Source organism: Eretmochelys imbricata, chromosome 4 (assembly GCF_965152235.1).
Source record: "Eretmochelys imbricata isolate rEreImb1 chromosome 4, rEreImb1.hap1, whole genome shotgun sequence".
Taxonomy (NCBI): Eukaryota; Metazoa; Chordata; order Testudines; family Cheloniidae; genus Eretmochelys; species Eretmochelys imbricata.
The window spans coordinates 54168136-54185977 of NC_135575.1; the positions used below are offsets into that span (position 1 = coordinate 54168136).

The 17842-nt window shown below is 43.7% G+C and overlaps 2 protein-coding genes across 4 annotated transcripts in view; one reads left to right on the top strand and one right to left on the bottom strand.

Moving 5' to 3' along the window:
- Positions 1–512: 512 nt before the first annotated feature.
- Positions 513–4733, bottom strand: NDUFC1 (NADH:ubiquinone oxidoreductase subunit C1). 2 transcript variants are annotated; one of them, XM_077815250.1, is made up of 4 exons: positions 4532–4714; positions 2703–2806; positions 1556–1644; positions 513–662 (listed from the first exon to the last, which is right to left on the bottom strand). In XM_077815250.1, coding segments are annotated over exons 1-4 (255 nt in total). In that variant the 5' UTR covers positions 4593–4714; the 3' UTR covers positions 513–661. The 2 variants fall into 2 exon arrangements, with proteins under 2 accessions (XP_077671376.1, XP_077671377.1); XM_077815251.1 differs by lacking the exon at positions 513–662 and having other exon boundaries at positions 1555–1644; positions 4532–4733.
- A 4105-nt stretch (positions 4734–8838) lies between these two features.
- The window catches only part of NAA15 (N-alpha-acetyltransferase 15, NatA auxiliary subunit), a 66528-nt gene continuing 57524 nt past the window's right edge, over positions 8839–17842 (top strand). Inside the window, exon 1 of one of the 2 annotated variants that reach the window (XM_077815253.1) lies at positions 8839–9169. In XM_077815253.1, the coding sequence (XP_077671379.1) occupies positions 9116–9169 (54 nt within the window). In that variant the 5' untranslated portion in view covers positions 8839–9115. The remainder of the gene's footprint in view (positions 9170–17842) is intronic. The other variant, XM_077815252.1, reaches the window with a different exon arrangement.

The following is a 17842-nucleotide window of genomic DNA, read 5'->3' on the forward strand; positions in this document are numbered from 1 at the left end:
ATGTGTAAATGTGAGTTGCAGTAGCTCCTGAAGCAACTCTTCCAAGGCCAACTGGAATTTCAAACAAGACTTATAAGAAGAAATTATTTTCAATGTACAATATTCACAAGGTTAAAAACCCTGAAATGCACATTTTAGCATTTATATACAGATTGCAACTTTGTTAGTGCTCTTCTTTCATGAAGCATGATTCACTTTTTCTAAGTGAATCCCCGACACTTATGAAAGTCATATGGTTTATTTTCTGTACTTTTAAAGGTTAGTGACTGAAATGATTTAGTTAATGACTTCAGCAATTTGCTACATATAAAAATTCAGAGAGAGTGCTATTTGAACTCCACCTTTCAGAATAACTGAGGTAATCTCAAAAGCACAATGATTTCTTAAAAATTAAAAATCATTAACTCTGAAACAGTAACACTGATTTTATGCAAAGGTGAAATATCAGTTGAACACACTTTCTGCTAGTCTTCAGAATAAAACACATACAGCAAGAAAAGAGATTCAACCACTTTCTTCCATATTAATTGCGGTTTATTTCACAGTGCTCTGTACAAAACATTCAGAACAGATAAATATCCAGATATATTCTGATACCCTGTTCATCATTTCCTTGTGGATTACAATTATCGCTCAATCACTTCTTAGAGCATATTGTCAACCTAGGAAAAAAACATACTTGTAAGGTTGACATGAAAAATTAAATACGTTCAGTAAGTGTGATGAAATGTTTTCTCTATGTTCATTCCATTTTTAGCTGCATAGTAGAGGCATTTATAGAAAATTGAAAGAGTGACCATCAACTGTGGGGTTTCCCAACAAAAAATGTTCTTTAAAGCTGCATATTAACTGCTCTGAACCCATAGCTGTCAGTTAATTATGTGTTTTGTAACAGTAAAGTAAATAAATTACATTTAAACACAGATTATGAGTGAAATATTCTGATCAGCATTATGAGGGTTATTACCTTTATATTTAAAAAAATCAAATGGCCCAATTCATATGCATTGATTTAGAGTTTTGGTATCCTCTATGTACCAGGCTATATAAAATACAAGGCACAGGAAAATTCTCTGATATGTGAAATTAAGAAAATATTGATTTCTATTATGGGCCTGATCCTACAATAAACTGAACAGCTCCTTCGGACACCTTATTATCAAAACATATATATTATGGTACTGGCCATAGGGCTCAATAAGGACTGAGGCCCCATTGTCCTGACCATCATACAAACGCTCAGACACATACATGCACAAAGAGAATTCAGGACTTGGTGGGCTTACAATCTAAAAGCCAAACACAGATGAATTGGCACAGGTATCTTAGTTATTATTTGTGTTGGACTTTTTTTCTTTTTTAAAATTCTTAATGAGGGGTTGAGTTAGGGAATGGGGGATAGTGAGTAACGGGTAGGAAACAAGGAAAGAAGAGGAACAGACAACTCTCATTGTTTAATTGGCAAGACAGGCCAGTAAGCACCTTGCAGGAGGTAGGCTTGTCTAAAAAGAGATATATCAGTCTATGTATTACCAGTCTGTATTTGTATACTTACTATGAACATCCTGTACATGCATCATGTTTCTCTCTCTCTTCTCTTCTCCTTTCATATTCCATTACATCTTCATTATGTTGCTTGAAGAGCTAGAAGGTGACAATATGATTAAAAAAGCCATATGGGGAAGCAGCAAGCTGGAACCAGCATTATTGTAAAAATAAATAAAAGTAAGTTTTGGAAGAGATAAAATCTCCTGATTCAGGATGTAAGTCGGTGTTTGACAATCGAAAGATAGGAGGAGACTCCCTGGGATGAAAGATTATCCCACTACTACCCACAGGGAGGTTTCTTACACCTTCCACAGCATCATCTTGTGCTGATCACTGATAGACAAGACACCGGATACTGGACAAATTGGGAACAGTGAAACATTTTTCTCTGACTGCTGCTTATTCTGCATAACATGTTCATTTTACCGTTACTACATTCTCCCTCCACCTACTATGTCTTGCCACTATCCTGGACCATGATGCCTCTCAGGAAAGAAATTTTATTTAAGAATTTGCGCAGTGCCTTGCACAATGCTGCCCTGATAGTAGACAGGACAAAGCTTTAAAGTAGCAAAAATAGGAGTGTCTGATCCAGTCATAAAATTATGATTTTCCTAATATATTTAAAAGAACAATAAGGTTTTATTACGGCCCCTCCCTAAAGCATGTCTAGTTTTTCTTGGAACAGAAAAGAAAATGCTGTTAAACACATCTACACAAATATATACATGCCCACCCCTTGTCTGGGAGAGAAGTTGGTAGATCTGTAGAAAATCAAATCTTCAGTGTATGGTTGTTTGGAAAGTTGTAGCAAAGAGGAATAGCTTCATGAATTTCTAGTTTATAAAGGAATATTACAAACTACCTGGGGCTTCAGAGAGACATATCTGATCTACGTGTATTTCTTAAACCTTGACGTTTCCTTTGGTTATCTTATCCATTACAGCAAATGAATCGGTATTCATATACAACCTTCTCTTAACAAAAAGAAAAGGAGTACTTGTGGCACCCTAGAGACTACAAGTACTCCTTTTCTGTTTGCGAATACAAACTAACACAGCTGCTACTCTGAAACCTTCTCTTAACAGTAGCCCCTGTCTTAAGATTTCTCTAGTGACTAGTTAAGTATAGTGTAACAATGTGAGAATACTTACTAGGACCCACAGAGCTGCAGCAGTGCCAAAAGTCAGTCCAACCTTTCCCCAGTTTGGTTTAGTATGGTCAGGTTTTCTTGCAATGAATGCAGAACGAGTCAATGCTAAAATACAGGAATTTCATACACACACATTAGTTTCTGTCAAGTCTATTAGATTATCAAACCAATTCATGACAGTCTTGTCTGATCTGTATTATAAAAGATTCTCTGAAAAACTATATTACCAGTGTAAATGGTTTTCCAGCCCTCTCATTTCACCCATTTCTGCAAAGATCATTCATTGAGCACAGGGATTCATCAAGGGAAGGATGAGCAGCAACAACGATAACACAATTCCAACTAAATTACCTATTTCCATCCCTCTGGGAATATAGGATTGTACCCAACTCTTTTTTACTCAATCAGTTGTCTCACTTTAGAAGTCCTAAGCAATGGGTCTTCCACCACTTCCCTACATATATCATCACACCGTGTATTAGATCTAATCATCACAAGGAGGAGAAAGAGAAAAAGTCTTTATTATGGTGAAGATTTAATCAGGACTTCAAGAGTCAAAAAGTAAAAATGCAACCAAGAGTGAGAAGATGTGCATTTTCAGGGGGAAGGAATTTAAGATACTCAGGGAGAGGTTAATCAATTATTTTTGATGATAAAAGTAATAAAACCTGGCTAAGCTAAAGGGTGATAACAAAGAAAACCTTCCTAGAAACAAATGTGTGTGTGAAATAAAAACAGCTCCATGTAATACAGGCAATAATATTGTGCATTTCTATATAAGTGCCTTGTTGCTATTAGGGTGACCAGATAGCAAGTGTGAAAAATTGGGACAGGCATGGGGAGTAATAGGCACCCATATAAGACAAAGCGTCAAATATTGGGACTGTCCCTATAAAATCAGGACATCTGGTCACCCTAGTTGCTCTGGTGATTGGTGCTCAACAAAGTAATAAAGACAATAAATAAGTTATAACTTCTTTCATCCAGTTTTCTCAAAGCACCTTAAGTGTTTCAATATAAAGGGGGATAAGGATAGGGATTTCACTATTATAAATGTTATATGCAAAAATTAAAAATATTTTTAAAACTTAATCCTAATATTATGAGATAGGCCGTATTGTTAACCTGAGCCAGCTCACAGATGGCAGTAAGAGGTTGAGGGCAAAAGCAGGTTAAGATTTGCCTCTGTCTGTTCTAAGGTATGTGTGAAAATATAGAGGAAGGACAGTCTGGCAGGGAGTTGGCACAGAACTTCTCTGGGATTTACAGGCACCAGAGGAGAGGGGTCAGGAAAGGTCGTTTGTTTGTTTGTGTCCACAGCTGGCCCCAGCTAGCCCCATTTAACAGATGGGCTCATGGGCATTGAAACGACACACACAGAATAAATATAACGGGCAAATCCCGCCAATGCGCACCCTCTCCAAACCTCTTCCAAAGAGGGGACCCCCAGTCTGATCACCTACCTTCGGAGGCAAGAAAGGGCTAAATCCAAGACAAACCCTATGTCGCGGGCAGGCACCTACCGTGCAAACCCCCTCCATCGCGGCCGCCCTCCGCTGAGCCGATACAGGACACAAGGCACCAAATGGGGGGAATCTCCCCACACCGATCCTGCCAGCCGCATCCCGCCTCCGCCAGGGACAGGGACAGGGGCGCGCGTTGGCCCAGCGAGAGGCTGAAGGTCACTCCCAGCCCCAAGCCGGGGGCCGCCAGCCCTCCCCGCGGAGACAGCGGCCGGGGAGGGGCCCGCCGCTCCTCTCCCCTCCCCGCGGCTGCGGTCCGGTCTCCCCAGCCGCCATGCCCGCCAGGGCGGGGCCCGCGCGCACTCACTGTGGCTCAGGCTCCCGGATCTCAGCAACAGCCGCTTCACCAGCCCCAGCGGCGGCGCCATCTTCCCGGCCCAGCTTCGCCCGCGCCGCCGCAGCCCGGCCTGAGCCGCCCGGGGGCGGGGCTGGGGCGCTTAGGGCTCCCCCTGCTGCGGAGAGGCCCTAGCACAGCGCCCGGAAGCGGGAGAGCTGTGGCGGCCCGCCCAGGCCGTCTCCTCTCGCAGGGACCCTCACTCGTCTCCTTGCCGGGCTGCTGAGGCAACAGCCTGCCACTCTCACTGCGGGGCTCATGGGCTGCCTGGCGGCCCCGCCTCACTCGGTGGATGGGTGCAGTGTTTAATTTGTGCCAGGGCTCGGTAGTTCATAGCCCCGCCACCTCTGGGCTTGCTGCATCATATGTGAATGTAAAAGCAATTGCTTGAGCCCTGGCACCTGTTTCATTACAAATGAAGCACTTGGCAGGTACCCAGCAACTGGCCCCCAGGAATGCCCCTCACCGGCTGCACACTATATAAAGCAGCATTGATTTCCATGCCCCCCTATTGTCTACCCTTTCATTTACCATTCAAAGCAGAGGGACAAATCAATGTTCACTGCACCCTTCCTACTTTTGAGTATCTCTTCTCTAACTCATCACCTACTTGGTGTTAAATCAGCCTCATTTTTTGGCCTCCTTTTGTAACCTACAAGTCTCATCCTCTAAGCACCATCTCTGCACCTTTTCATTTTCTTCTGTATTTTTCCACTTGAAACCTTCAATTAGAGAGTAGCAAATTGACAGAATTAACCATCCAATGAGAAATAATTTCCCAGAATAAAGTGGGAGGCGTAGCAGTGCCAAACCCAAGCATTCACAAATCATGTCAGGCCCCCCAAAATCTACTACTGACTTAAAAATCATTACATTTACAAATCTCACATAATCGCATGGCTCTAGTAGCTGGGGCCTTAGGGAAAACACCAAATATCATGATACTCATCATAAAATCACAACAGTCTGGGTGGTGGAAAAAAGGTATTTGAGGGACAAAAGTCAAACAGATGGAGTATAGATGGGGTGTTGAATGACTTGTTTGGTGGAATATGTCATCTAGCAACTGTAACTTACAGTGGGCTAAGTATTTTGTGTGGAGATTTCCCAGGTTTTTAAAGAATTGTGCATCAATATATAAAAATGAGTCACATGGGTCCCAACCCTGCAAACACTTATACATGTGCTTAACTTTATTACCAGGAGTAGTCCTATCAAAATCAGTGGGACTATGCATTGTAACTGTGATGCTGGCAGACCAGATGTCAGCTTGTGCCAAGTCCCAGGGCCTCACTGAATACAGACCTAAGCATAGTGGGAAACTTACCTGTGGGTTAGTACAGTTAAAATAGATATTAGTTATAAGAAAGTGTTTATACTTTATGGAATGCTTGTAGGATGCTACATGTGTTAATCCTACTCATAATATCTGTATCCCACTTATAAAGTGCTCACCAAACAGGAAAAGAAGCATTAATGAAGGTAAAGTGTTCATTCTGTACACAAGATGGCCCATTGAAAGCAAATGAGGCATCGTGTAGTACCGAAGGGTAGAGAGACCTTGTTGATTGTTTTCCCAATCCCCTCCAAGAACGGGAGGCTTGCACATGAACTCATCCCATCAGCTTGGATTCTAGGTTCAGGGGCAATACAAATCCCTAATAAGGAGAAACTGGGACTCTTTATGCCTGTCCTGAGCCCCCTGCCTCACCCCACACCCCTGACCCTGCACCCTGACCCCCTGCTGCACTCCGAACGCCTCCTGCACCCCCTGGGGTGCAGGGAGGGGGCGGAGTGGGGGTGAGGACTTTGGGGAAGGGGTTGGAATGGGGGCAGGGAAGGGGTGGGAAGAGGCAGGGCAGGGGCAAGGCCTCATGGAAGGGGTGGAGTGGGGGCGGGGCCGGGGGCAGCGAGTGGGGGGGTGTCAGTGATGCGGCCCTCAGGCCAATGCACCAGTCCTCATGTGGCCCTTGTGGTTATTTGAATGTGAGGCCCCTGCTTTATGCTGTCTGGACTCTGAGGTTACATCTACACTGCAATTAAAAACCTGTGGCTGGCCCGGGCCAGCTGACTTGGGCTCGCAGACCATGGGCCAAGGGGCTGTTTAACTGTGGGGTAGATGTCTGAGCTCAGGTTGCAGCTCAGGCTCTAGGCCCTTGCAAGGTGGGAGGTCCCAGAGTTCAGGCTGCAGCCCGAGCCCAAACATCTACACTGCAATTAAACAGACCCTTAGCCCAAGCCCCGTGCGCCTGAGTCGGATGGTATGTGCCATCTGATTGCAGTATAGACATACCCTAACCAACCATGTAGCCAGGTGGAGGGAACAGGGGGAGTGATCCCAAAAAAAGGTGCTTTTACTCACCTGACAGCACTCTGGCTGCTGGCCTGGGTTCGGCAGCAGGCTGAGTGGGGCCGGTGGCTGGGACCCAGCAGGCAGGAGCGTGCCATTAAAAATCGGCTTGCGTGCCGACTTTGGCACGCATGCCATAGGTTACCGACCCCTGATCTATCACATAGTCTATCTTGCCTGGATAGCAAGATAAATTGGAATGCCCAAGGGGACTATCTACGACTCTGTGGTAAGACTGTTATAGTGCTTCAGGAGTTCACACTTGTTTTTAGGCTGGTGAAATCTAATTATAGAACATACAACCAGCTTGGGATTTTTGCCCTGTTTTTTGACAGTCTGCCCTGAGGATGGCATTCATGGTCGTGAGCTACTCCAGTCAGCATGACAATAGTAAAGTTAAGCATGTGCAATGTGCATAAATTTTTACAGGACTGGGATCTTAATCTTTAGTTCCTTCTGAAGCTTCTCAGAGCACTCTTTAGTCTCTTCATATGCAAATTTTGTGTCCCGGTGTCCATTCCTTTTTCCAGATAATTAATACATATATTAAACACCTCATACAGCCTTATCCAAAACCCACTGAAGTAAAAGGAGAGAAACCCATTGATTTCAGTGGGCCATAGATCAGACCCCTAGTGCAGAAGCAAGGCAACCCATTGTTAACTTTTGCTATGTTGAAACTAGACTGTTTCTTCCTATTGTTTGTTTTCTGTTTCTTAGCAAGTTTCTAGTCCATAAAAGTACTTTAACTCTCATCCCATTACTAATTTGGATGTTAAAAGCAGTTCAGGACTTTTCATTATTTAGGGTACAAAACTGTTTCACAATATCATCGGCTGAAGGCTTGTGGCACAATAGATTGAATGTAACTTTTCATTAGACAATTGGGTTCAAATCCTGCTGAAGTTATCGACAAAAACTGAGGATCTCATCCTAATTTGCATTTAAATACCATACAAAATTCTAACACTGCACATAAGAATTGCTTTACAGACTTCCAAAAGTGCAACAGTTGTGTTTTCTGTGGTTCCACGGCCCAAGAGGGAAGCAGAGGAGAGCAAACAGTGGCCTGAACCACTGTCTTGGGGCAAGAGTTGACTAGCTTCTGAGTTGTTTTGCTGGCACAGCACTGTAAAGGCGGGTCCCAAAAAATAGCAGTCATTTGCCTTTTTTGTAACTGGTTCTGCAAGGTTGGAAGATAACAGGGTGATGCTGCAGGTGGAGGTGGGGTGTCAGAGCCGTGTAAGGGGAGCTGGCACTGCACCAAATGCCCACATATGGTAGCGACTCATCACTTTTGGTAAAAAGCCAGAGAGGGAGGTACAGTATGTTCCTGAAAACGGCATCTACCCAGGCCTGATCTACAGTAAGATTTAAAGGCACAATGTTAGCACGAGCTAACAATCTAATAATTCTAATGTAGCCAACGCGCAGCCCCCCGACTTTAGCCCCACCAGGCTGACACCTTACAGGGAGCGGGCCTTGTTTACATTAGGCTTCTACAAAGTGCTGGCTAACTCAGGCGATCAGCACAATTAAACCCTAGTCCAGCCGGGCCGGAGCTGTCCAGCCTCTGGTGGGAGAGACGCGCCTGCAGCCAGCTCGCGGGACCCGTAAAACCTGCCAGCAGAGGCGGCCCCGGAGCCGCCGCGGGGCGAGGGAGGGCTGGTGCCGGTTGCTGGGCTGGGTGCATAATGGGGCGTGCAAAGCCCCCGAACGGCCTCATTCCACCCTCGGCTTTACTGCGGCTGCGGGGGCTGGAGGCGAGTCACGACAACGCCGGCCGCTCCGCGGGGGACGCCTGGGACGGGCTCTGAGTCACCAGGGCGGACCACGGGAGCGGCCTCACTTCCCAGCATGCCCCGCACCGACTCCCGAGCCGTGCTGGGCCACGGGGTCGCGGCGCATGCGCGTTGAGCAGCGTGACCCGGCTGGGGAAGCCGTAAGGGGCGGCGGCCATTTTGGCGGTGCCTCTCTCCGGCCTGTTCAGTTACCACGTGAACTGTCGCCTGGGACTCGGTGCGGGGCAAGGGGGAACCCAGCGCGGATACGGCGGCCTGGAGGGGCCGGGCCTGGGACGGAAACGAGGAGGGGGCGGCCCGGCAGGGAGTCCCGGGAGGCGGCGGTGACCGAGCAGTGGCAGGATACACCCCGCCCCCCGGAGCCTCCAAGCGGAGCCGGAGCCGGCCGCGGCAGCAGCAGGAGCGATGCCGTCCGTGAGCCTCCCGCCCAAGGAGAACGCGCTGTTCAAGCGCATCCTGGTGAGTGAGCCGGGCGGGGAGCCCTCGGGGGCGCCTGGCCAGGCCCCTGCCCTTGGTGATGCGCAGGGAGCTGCAGCCCTCGCTGCTTCGGTGGGTCGGGACCTAGGGAGCCCCCACACCTTTGCCTGGGCCCTGGCGCCGGCTCTCGTCACCCCGTGCTCCGCTGGTTGCTACATCCTCCCCGCTTCGAGCTCTGTCTTTCCCCCGCTGCCCCTGAAGAGGACCGGGAGGACGGTCGAAAGCCCCCCTTCTCCCCCGGTGCTTGGGAACGAAGGACTTCTTAAAGCATCCCGAATTCACTAATTCTGTTCCTACAATAGTTGGGGCCTTGGGATTCCTCTTGGTTTTTTACAAAGTCAGATTTGGGGAGATTAGTTCTTGCTATTCAGTGGGGAATGTGTCTTCGGCAGGAGGAAATGTAAAATGGTGAAGGTTTTAGAGTGACTTTTCCTAGACTAACTGAGCAATTAAGCCTTGTCTACATAAAACATTTTGACAGTTAACTTTCCCTGGATTCTAATTCCGGCATGTGTCAATGAAACAAACTCTGCTCCAGAAAATAATTACTGAGAGTACAAACTAAGACATTGTACTTTCCTTTTAAAGTATGCATAAAAGGAATACATAATTCACTGTACAAAGCAATATAATAAGTGCACATCAGCTTTGATTCAGTGCAGTATGAAATTTGATTATAAGGCACTTGATGTGCATGGAGTATTGTAAGGAGATGGATCAATTAATGAATGATTGTCAAGAGTTTCATGATTAGAGGATTCCCTTTTATCTACTTAATCTTGAAATATCATATAGTTCTCTCCTACAAAATTTTTTGCAAACTATTGCATGTTAGTTTAGATTCTAAAATGTTTGTCTGTTTTTAAAGACTCTTAAACTATTATGTGCTCCCAGAGATCAGGAATGTTAAGCCAGATGCTGTAATCTATATGAAATGTCTCAGATTGCAGAAATAGTAATCTGTACCACAGATGAATACAATTGGGTTATGCAGAGAAACTCATTAGAAGGCTGCATCTTATTCATGTTAGTTTAATCTTGTCAATTCTACTGAAATAATGAGAAATATCCCTTTTAATATACGCATCTTAAGGTTTTTTGTGCAAAACATTCTTACAATCTTCTATAAACCTTTGCTTTTAATGTATCATATATGTATTCTATAACTGAGAGTTTAGTTGAAAAACACTACATTGGAAATAAATGTACAGAAGTGTAGATAACTGCACAATAGTTAATAGTGCAAAGGTATGTATTATCATCATGAAACACATAACTTCAGTTAGTACTCAAGAACAGAAGTCACCACCCAAATGTGGACACAAGTACATTCTAAATCCTTGCTATGTAGTCTCTTCAAACTTCCTTCGAAAAGTTCCTCAAATGTCAAAGTTGTCTTGGCATTCCACTTTGAAAGGTGTGGCTTGGAGTGTTCTGTCATAGCTGGAATTTAAAGAAGATGGCATTAAGGAGCGAAAAAGTCAGCCTAACCCAGCTTTGAAAAAGTCAGCCTAATTTGATCTAGCTCAGAAAACTTGGTTTTAGGCTGAGGTCTGTTCCAGACTAAGCAGATTTTGTTTAGCCTGTTGTTTTTGTTCTGTTTTTTTGTTTGTTTTAACTGGAAATTCTGTTGTCATCAAGTTGTGGGGAATGTTTGTAACCTAAATAACTTCAGTTCCTGTGTGATATACAATTTTACATTTACACCTCTACACTGATATAACGTGGTCCTCGGGAGCCAAAAAATCTTACTGCGTTATAGGTGAAACCATGTTATATCGAACTTGCTTTGGCCTTGAGCATTTCCGTTATTAATAGTCACTTCCTACCCCCTGACTGACCTCTCAGAGCCCCCGACCCATCCAAACCCCGCCCCCGCTCCATGTCCCCTGACTACCCCGACCCCTATCCTCACCCCCTGACAGGCCCCCCAGGACTCCCACGCCCTGTCCCCGTCCCCTGACCACCCCACCCCCAGAACCTCCGAGTCATCCAACCCCCTCTGAACACCCCGCCCCATGACCCTCTGCCCCAATCCAACCCTCCAGCCTGGCACCCTTAACATGCCGCTCAGAGCAGCGTGTCGGAGCCAGACACACTGATCCGCTGGAGTGTGGAACCCCGTCCCCCAGAGCACTGCTTTACTGCGTTATATCCAAATTCATGTTATATCGGGTTGCGTTATATCGGGGTAGAGGTGTATTTTGTAATGCTCCTCACTCTTTCTGCACCTTTCCGATTCATGGTATTTGAGCCCACGACCACGGTTCACGTGTGTAGACCGCTCTGTGGTTTTCTACTTTGTTGCAAAATAAAATAGGTAGATTGAAAAATAAGTTTTTCAGTATTCCTATTGAAAGGTTGACCAGTGAACATGTGGAACATGCCACCTTGTTTCAGGTATGTCATTTTTTCGTATATATCAAGAGGTGACTTATAGCTTCAAGACTTTTTCAGCAGACACTGATGTGATCTAGCCTACAGGGTACCCAAAAGAGGCATATTGCCCTTCAATAGATAATATTGTTACACAAAACTTTTATCAGAATACAGAACCATCTAAACTGCAGTTCTCTCGGCTGTTGTAAACTCAGTAGTTCAAGCAGGTAAACTGCCATTTTATTTTTGTAAGCAAAGGTTAAAACAGACAGACATTTTGGAGACTAAACCAATTCTGTATACTTTGGAGAGGGGTCTCATTTATTCATAGTGTTAAGAAAATTTACTCTTAATTCAAAACTTGAATGTTATGCTTTACAGAAACAGAACAAAAAGAAAAGGAGTACTTGTGGCACCTTAGAGACTAACCAATTTATTTGAGCATAAGCTTTCGTGAGCTACAGCTCACTTCATCGGATGCATGAAACAGGACAGGATCTCATCAGTCTGTTGGGAAAATAATTTACCTTTTAATCTTTGGAGGTTTGGAGCAGTTGTCAGTTTTTTAAAGCTGTCAAGATCAAAAATCTGTTACAGAAATCTTTATGTAGAAATCTGCTTGTAAACCAGTTCTTCCACTTATCTGTGTCTGTCCTATCACTGTTTGCTAAAAGAACTGAATAGAGTAAGATTTTCCTAATTTGCTCATAGATGTATGGCAGTTTTACTGGGAATGTGCTCTGTCTGTAGCTCATTTAACATTTTGGCACTACTGTAATACAAACAATCAAGGCTTGAAAAATCCACTCACCCTACTCAGTATGAGTAAGAGAGACTCTCCCAGGAAGTTACCACTTTCTGCTGAGCTTAAGTTCATTTTTGAATATGTTTCTCTAGCCCTTAGAGATATGAAGGTATACAAGTGCAAACCAAGGTTAAACTAATTCACTGTTGTCTTAAATCTGCAGACAGAGTGCTCCAGTACCTCTGCTGTTGCTCAGGGCTTCCACAGGGTGCAGAAGAGGGAAAGTGGATTTCCTAAGTTGTCACTTTTCACTGTTTCTTTTTGATCCTTGTGGGCATCAGTGAAACTGACATGAATTGGATATACTTCATTCAACTGTACTTGGACAAGCTATGAGCAAGGGCAGAGGCTAACACTGGAGCTGTTTACTGAAAGGAGGACTCAAATTGGGGTTGAGAAGAGGGAAGAGTAATAAACACCCCTTTCACCAGCCAGAAAATTGCGGGAGGGATAAAAAACCATACACCCCCTTTGCGGTTGCTGGTGAGTTGTAATGTAATGGAGAAATGCACTTTCCTTAGAAGGAAAGGAGAAAGTGGAGTGAAGAAAAAGACAAAAAAAGTGAAACAAAATCAAGGCATGTAGGAGGAAGGACTGGTTGAGTTGTAGTTTACAAATGACTGGTGAATTTTACACGTTTTTGGCAAATATTCAGTTAATACTTATGCTATTTAACCAGCTTTCGTGGTATGACTAGCTGGTCAAATACAACTCAGCAAAGGTATTTAGATTAGTACTAATTTGATATGTCAAATATTAAATGAATGCTTTTGTTTGACCAGACCTTGTATGCATTTAGTGGGGGAGGGAAATAAACAGAGAGCTGATTTGCAATGATAGTTAAATATGGTACATGATATTACAAAACTTTTTTATTCTTTCAAATTGCAGAGGAAATAACTTTGGGGAACAATATCCTTTTGGGAAAGCATGGTGTCACATGTACTTTTCACCCTGGCTAGTATCATAGGCTTACTAGGTGTAAGGTAACTTTTTTGAGCCTCAAATATAACAATATTTAATTTCAATTTTGTAAAGAAAACATTTTCAAATGAGGAAATTACACCTAGGCCATGTCTACTATAGGGATTATGTTTTTCCAGTGCTTCAAAGCTTTGTACTAGATGTGCTAAAATAAGTATCATATTAAAAATATTCCAAGTATGTGTTTTAGATCTAGTATTAAGTACATACTGTGTGTTGTTCAAGATATATTCTTTTATGCCATGCAGCAGCAAGCTGGTCCAAGATTAAAGATTGTGATAATTCCAACTTCTAGTGATAACCCACTGAGTTAATATGCTATACACCAACGATGATGATTGCTACACCATAATGTTACTGGTTACTTGAGTATGCTGAACTCTGTAGTTTAACTCTATGGATCACCATGCTTCAAATGGGTAGGGATAACAAGATATTACTGTATTGGTTTCTGGTTTTCCCTGCTAGGAAGGGTATTTTACTAATATATCTTTCCAGTAATTAGGTGGAAGTATGGTCTTGTGGTTGAGGCAGTGGGCAGGAACTCAGACCTAGGTTCAGTTCCTGTCTCTTACACAGCCACGTTTGTGACCTGACTGCTTCTGTGAAAATGGGAATATTATTTCCCTACCTCATAGGAATGTTGAGGATCAGTTTATTAGTGTTTTGAAGGTCTTGGGGACTACAGGTCATGTAAGTACTTAGGTAATTTAATAAGCTTGTTTACCAACTGAAATCGCTGTCTAGCATCAACTGTATCATGGATTTTATGCACAAAATTCCCTGCTCAAAAGTTCATAGTATTTATCATCATTTGATTCTCTGTTTTCTTAAGTGTGAAGAAAAGACCGTTGCTTGTGATCGAAGAAGCTTCTACCTAAGGCCCTTACCTGAAAGAAATAGAAAAAATCTCCTAGTCAGCCATAGCTGTAAATACAGGAATCTAGGAGCAGATATGAACTTAGCAGAACTCAGAGATTGTGCATTGCATTACAGTCTGAAGTGGGGAATAGTCTCAGTGAAGGAGATACTGTACAAAACTGGTTGAGTTTGGATCTATCTTCTGTCAACAAATACTACCTTCTCTCTTGCTCCAATTGAATCTAACCTAGCAATTTTTGTTCCAGTACTTTGGTGTCAGAAGGGTCTGCTGGTTTTGCTTCTGGACATAGTTTAGATAACCACATTGATTTATTGTGTGTTATCACTTTTAAATGTGTCACAGACATTGAATAAGAGCAGTAACAAGACTGAACTTTTCTGGACTTGGCAGATTCAGGTTCTTGGAGAAGGTGACCAATCGTGCATTGCTACTCTTATGGTGATTCTGTTCTCAGACCTAACATGTTTCCATCTACTTCTGTAAGAGTCTGCATTTGAGCTAGCAGAACCTTGTAATCCATGATGTTGAAGAATGCCAACAGATCTAGTAGTATGGATCTTCATCCTCCATTCTGATAGAGATCATCCATCAGTGCTACCAGTGTGATCTTTGTGCCATATTCAGTCATGAAGCCTGATTGAAAAAGATCTAGAGTATTGGATGGAAGTCAGCTGTTGTTGTTTGGCCCGCTGCCACTTTTTGAATAACTTTTCCAAGAAAGGGACACTAAAAATAAGGCAATAGTTGCTAAGGTAGTTGATGCTGAAAGATTGCTTTTTGAGCAAGAGTCACACTTCCATGATTAAGGATTATGAGGAGTTTGTCTTTTGTCAGCATCTGTTCCTCACTAGATTTCACCAACAATGAATGGAGGAACAGTTCAGATGTTTGTACAGATTCTTTCTACACCACCACAAAAGAAACATCCACTTCATTTCTTAGACTCGCCTGAAGTTAGTTGGTGGGGAGGGGAGGGGAGGGAGATTTTTTTTCCCCAAGTGATTCCGGTGGACCTGTGATACTTTGTCAGTCTCTTCTGAGGAGTAAGACACAAGGTTCTTTGCAGCTGGAGGATTCTTTAGGCTCTGGGACTAGTGTAGACTGCTGGGACTGTTTGCGATCCAGAACAATTTGGTCTGCCAGGATTTTTCCATCAGTGGCAGAAGACTATTTCTAGTGTTTTATTTCTGTAGCATAGGATTAATCAGGTAGTTTGCACAGCTGGTTCAGATTAAACACATATCTTTCTGCTGAGGTGCTCTAATCTCCAATCCTCCATTTTATATGTCATTTATCATTGAACCAGGATCCCCTGTTAGGATGGTGTGGGCGTATCAGATGCCATGGGGCTACTGTGTTATTTGGTAGAGTCAGGGCTCAAAAAATCCACTTGCTCGTGTGTAGTGGTTTTCATATCAATGTCACCAACTTTTTCAGAATCTTGGGCTTGTCTTCACTGCCCCAGGGAGCTTGAGTTAGTACACTGGAGTTACTCCATTTGAGCAGTTAGAGCAGTGGTTCTCAACTTATTGACCATTGTGGGCTGCATATGTGGTCCACAATGTGTTATGTGGGCTGCATCCAATACTACTTGTATGGCCCTGAGGATGTCACGTGGGCCGCAGCTGTATGCTGTTTGCGCCGCAAGCAGGACGTGTGGCGCAAGTTGAGAACCACTGAGCTAGAGTGAGTGACCACATTGCAAAACACTCAAGATACACTGTGATATTAAGAGTGACTGGATTAGCAGCGGATGATTTGTTGTAACTTGAGCTACAGCATCTCCACTGCATTACTAACTAGAGATTCTTGTATGTGGATGGAAGTCGGGCTGGGGCAAAACTCAAGTTATAGCTTGAGTTAATGGTGCAGGGAAGACAAGTCTGACACTTTCATTTAAAGAAAACCTAGTCTTTATAGTTGCAAAGAGATTGTTCCCAACATGACCCAAATGTAAACTGTTTAATTATCATTTTCCTATGATATGTCATCACTGCAAAAAAGTGTGTTCTTAACTCTCGTTAGCTAACACATATCAACTAACTCAGGTTAAAATAGAGGTTAAGGGCTTGGCTACACTTACATTTTATAGCGCTCTAACTTGCTGGCTCAGGGGTGTGAAAAATCACCCCCAGGAATGCAGCAAGTCAGAGCGCTTTAAAGCGCTAGTGTAAACAGGCTCTGAGCACTGGGAGCCGCGCTCAGAGCTAATCCCTTCATGGAGATGGATTACCAGGAGTGCTGGGAGACGTCTCTCCCAGTGTTCGCGTTGGGACCACACTTGCACTTCAAAGCGCTGCTGCAGGAGCTCTCCCGCGACAGTGCTTTGACGTTTCCAGTGTAGCCATGCCCTTAGACAGGGCAGCGCTGCTTTTAACATGGATTAGCAGCTCAAATTCAGCCTAAGGCTGCTGTTTAGGCTTCAGCTCGAGTTGCTAACCAGAGTTTAAAAATGTGACCATGTCTGCACTGCTGTTGTAACCCAAGTTAAGACCGCACTTTTCTTTTGCAGAGAAGATAGACCTTAAGGCTCCAGTGTCATTGCTGCTCACAGCTTTTCAAGTGGCAGTAGAATGAAGACAGACCATTGTCCTGTCAGTTTTTACTACTCTTAGTACCGTTATGGGCAGTAGTGGAAACTGACAAGAATCAGTGGCTCTTTGAGAAAGCAATGAACAGCAATGGAGGCAGGCACTTGAGCCATTTGGGGAGGAAAACCCAAGAACAGAAGTTTGGGAAGAGGTAGATTAGCAGAGACCCTCCCACTACCATCATCATAGTAGCCAACAAACCACAAGTCTGAGGGGTATAAATGGTGCGAGTATTGAAACTGTTACTGCTTGCTTCAAGCAGCCAGAGAGAGTCAGGTTATGTCAGGTTAACACTGCAGTTAAATACCTGGGGCTGGCCCATGTTATCTGACTCTGGTTTGGTCTATGTGGCTGTTTAATTGTGTAGATACTCGGGCTTTGGGACCCTGCAATGGGGGCATAGAGTTACAGCTACTGGTAGTGTGATCATTAGTGAACATGGAAGAGCTTGTTCACTGACTGAAATTTCTAGGCAATAAACTGAGTTCTTAAGTGGGGACAGCTATTGAGTGTCCTGTCCAAGGGATTGAATGCATGCACAATAGGAAGATTGCTGGTACTTTGTGGCAGAAAATGACCTACAGCTGTATCTTTTTCTTTGAAGCAAAGATATATGAAATGCATCATTGTCTTAGCAGCTCATGCCATATCTTCGACACTATGATTCACACTCAGATATTAGTCCTTTGCTTGATTTGTATCCTTATGCTTTAGTAGAGAACATACATACATGGCCATTTAAATTAAAACTCAATTTTGAGAGAAAATAAACATATGTTGGATGGGTAAGTTAGGGCCAGAAAAGTCCATTTGCCTACTTGCCTCTGGTGAGAGGGAAGAGGGAGAATTAGTGGAAGTAGCTTTTGCAGATTATTTAAAAAAAAAAAAAAGTTTATAGGCTTTACAGGTGTGAAGATAAACTTTCCATATTAATACCAAGTGTAAAGCAGTACATTGTTGTCTTATATCTGTAGACACGTGACTTTAGTGCTATTGCTGCTGCTCAGAGCTTT

What these genes read in the sequence shown, in the direction of transcription:
- NDUFC1 (XM_077815250.1), bottom strand. Translation starts at nt 4,592, where the DNA reads ATGGCGCCGCCGCTGGGGCTGGTGAAGCGGCTGTTGCTGAGATCCGGG. An exon ending in ATCCGGGAGCCTGAGCCACA is followed by an intron (nt 2,807 to 4,531) that starts GTGAGTGCGCGC and finishes CCTGTATTTTAG; the next exon opens with CATTGACTCGTTCTGCATTC. An exon ending in CTGCAGCTCTGTGGGTCCTA is followed by an intron (nt 1,645 to 2,702) that starts GTAAGTATTCTC and finishes GTCACCTTCTAG; the next exon opens with CTCTTCAAGCAACATAATGA.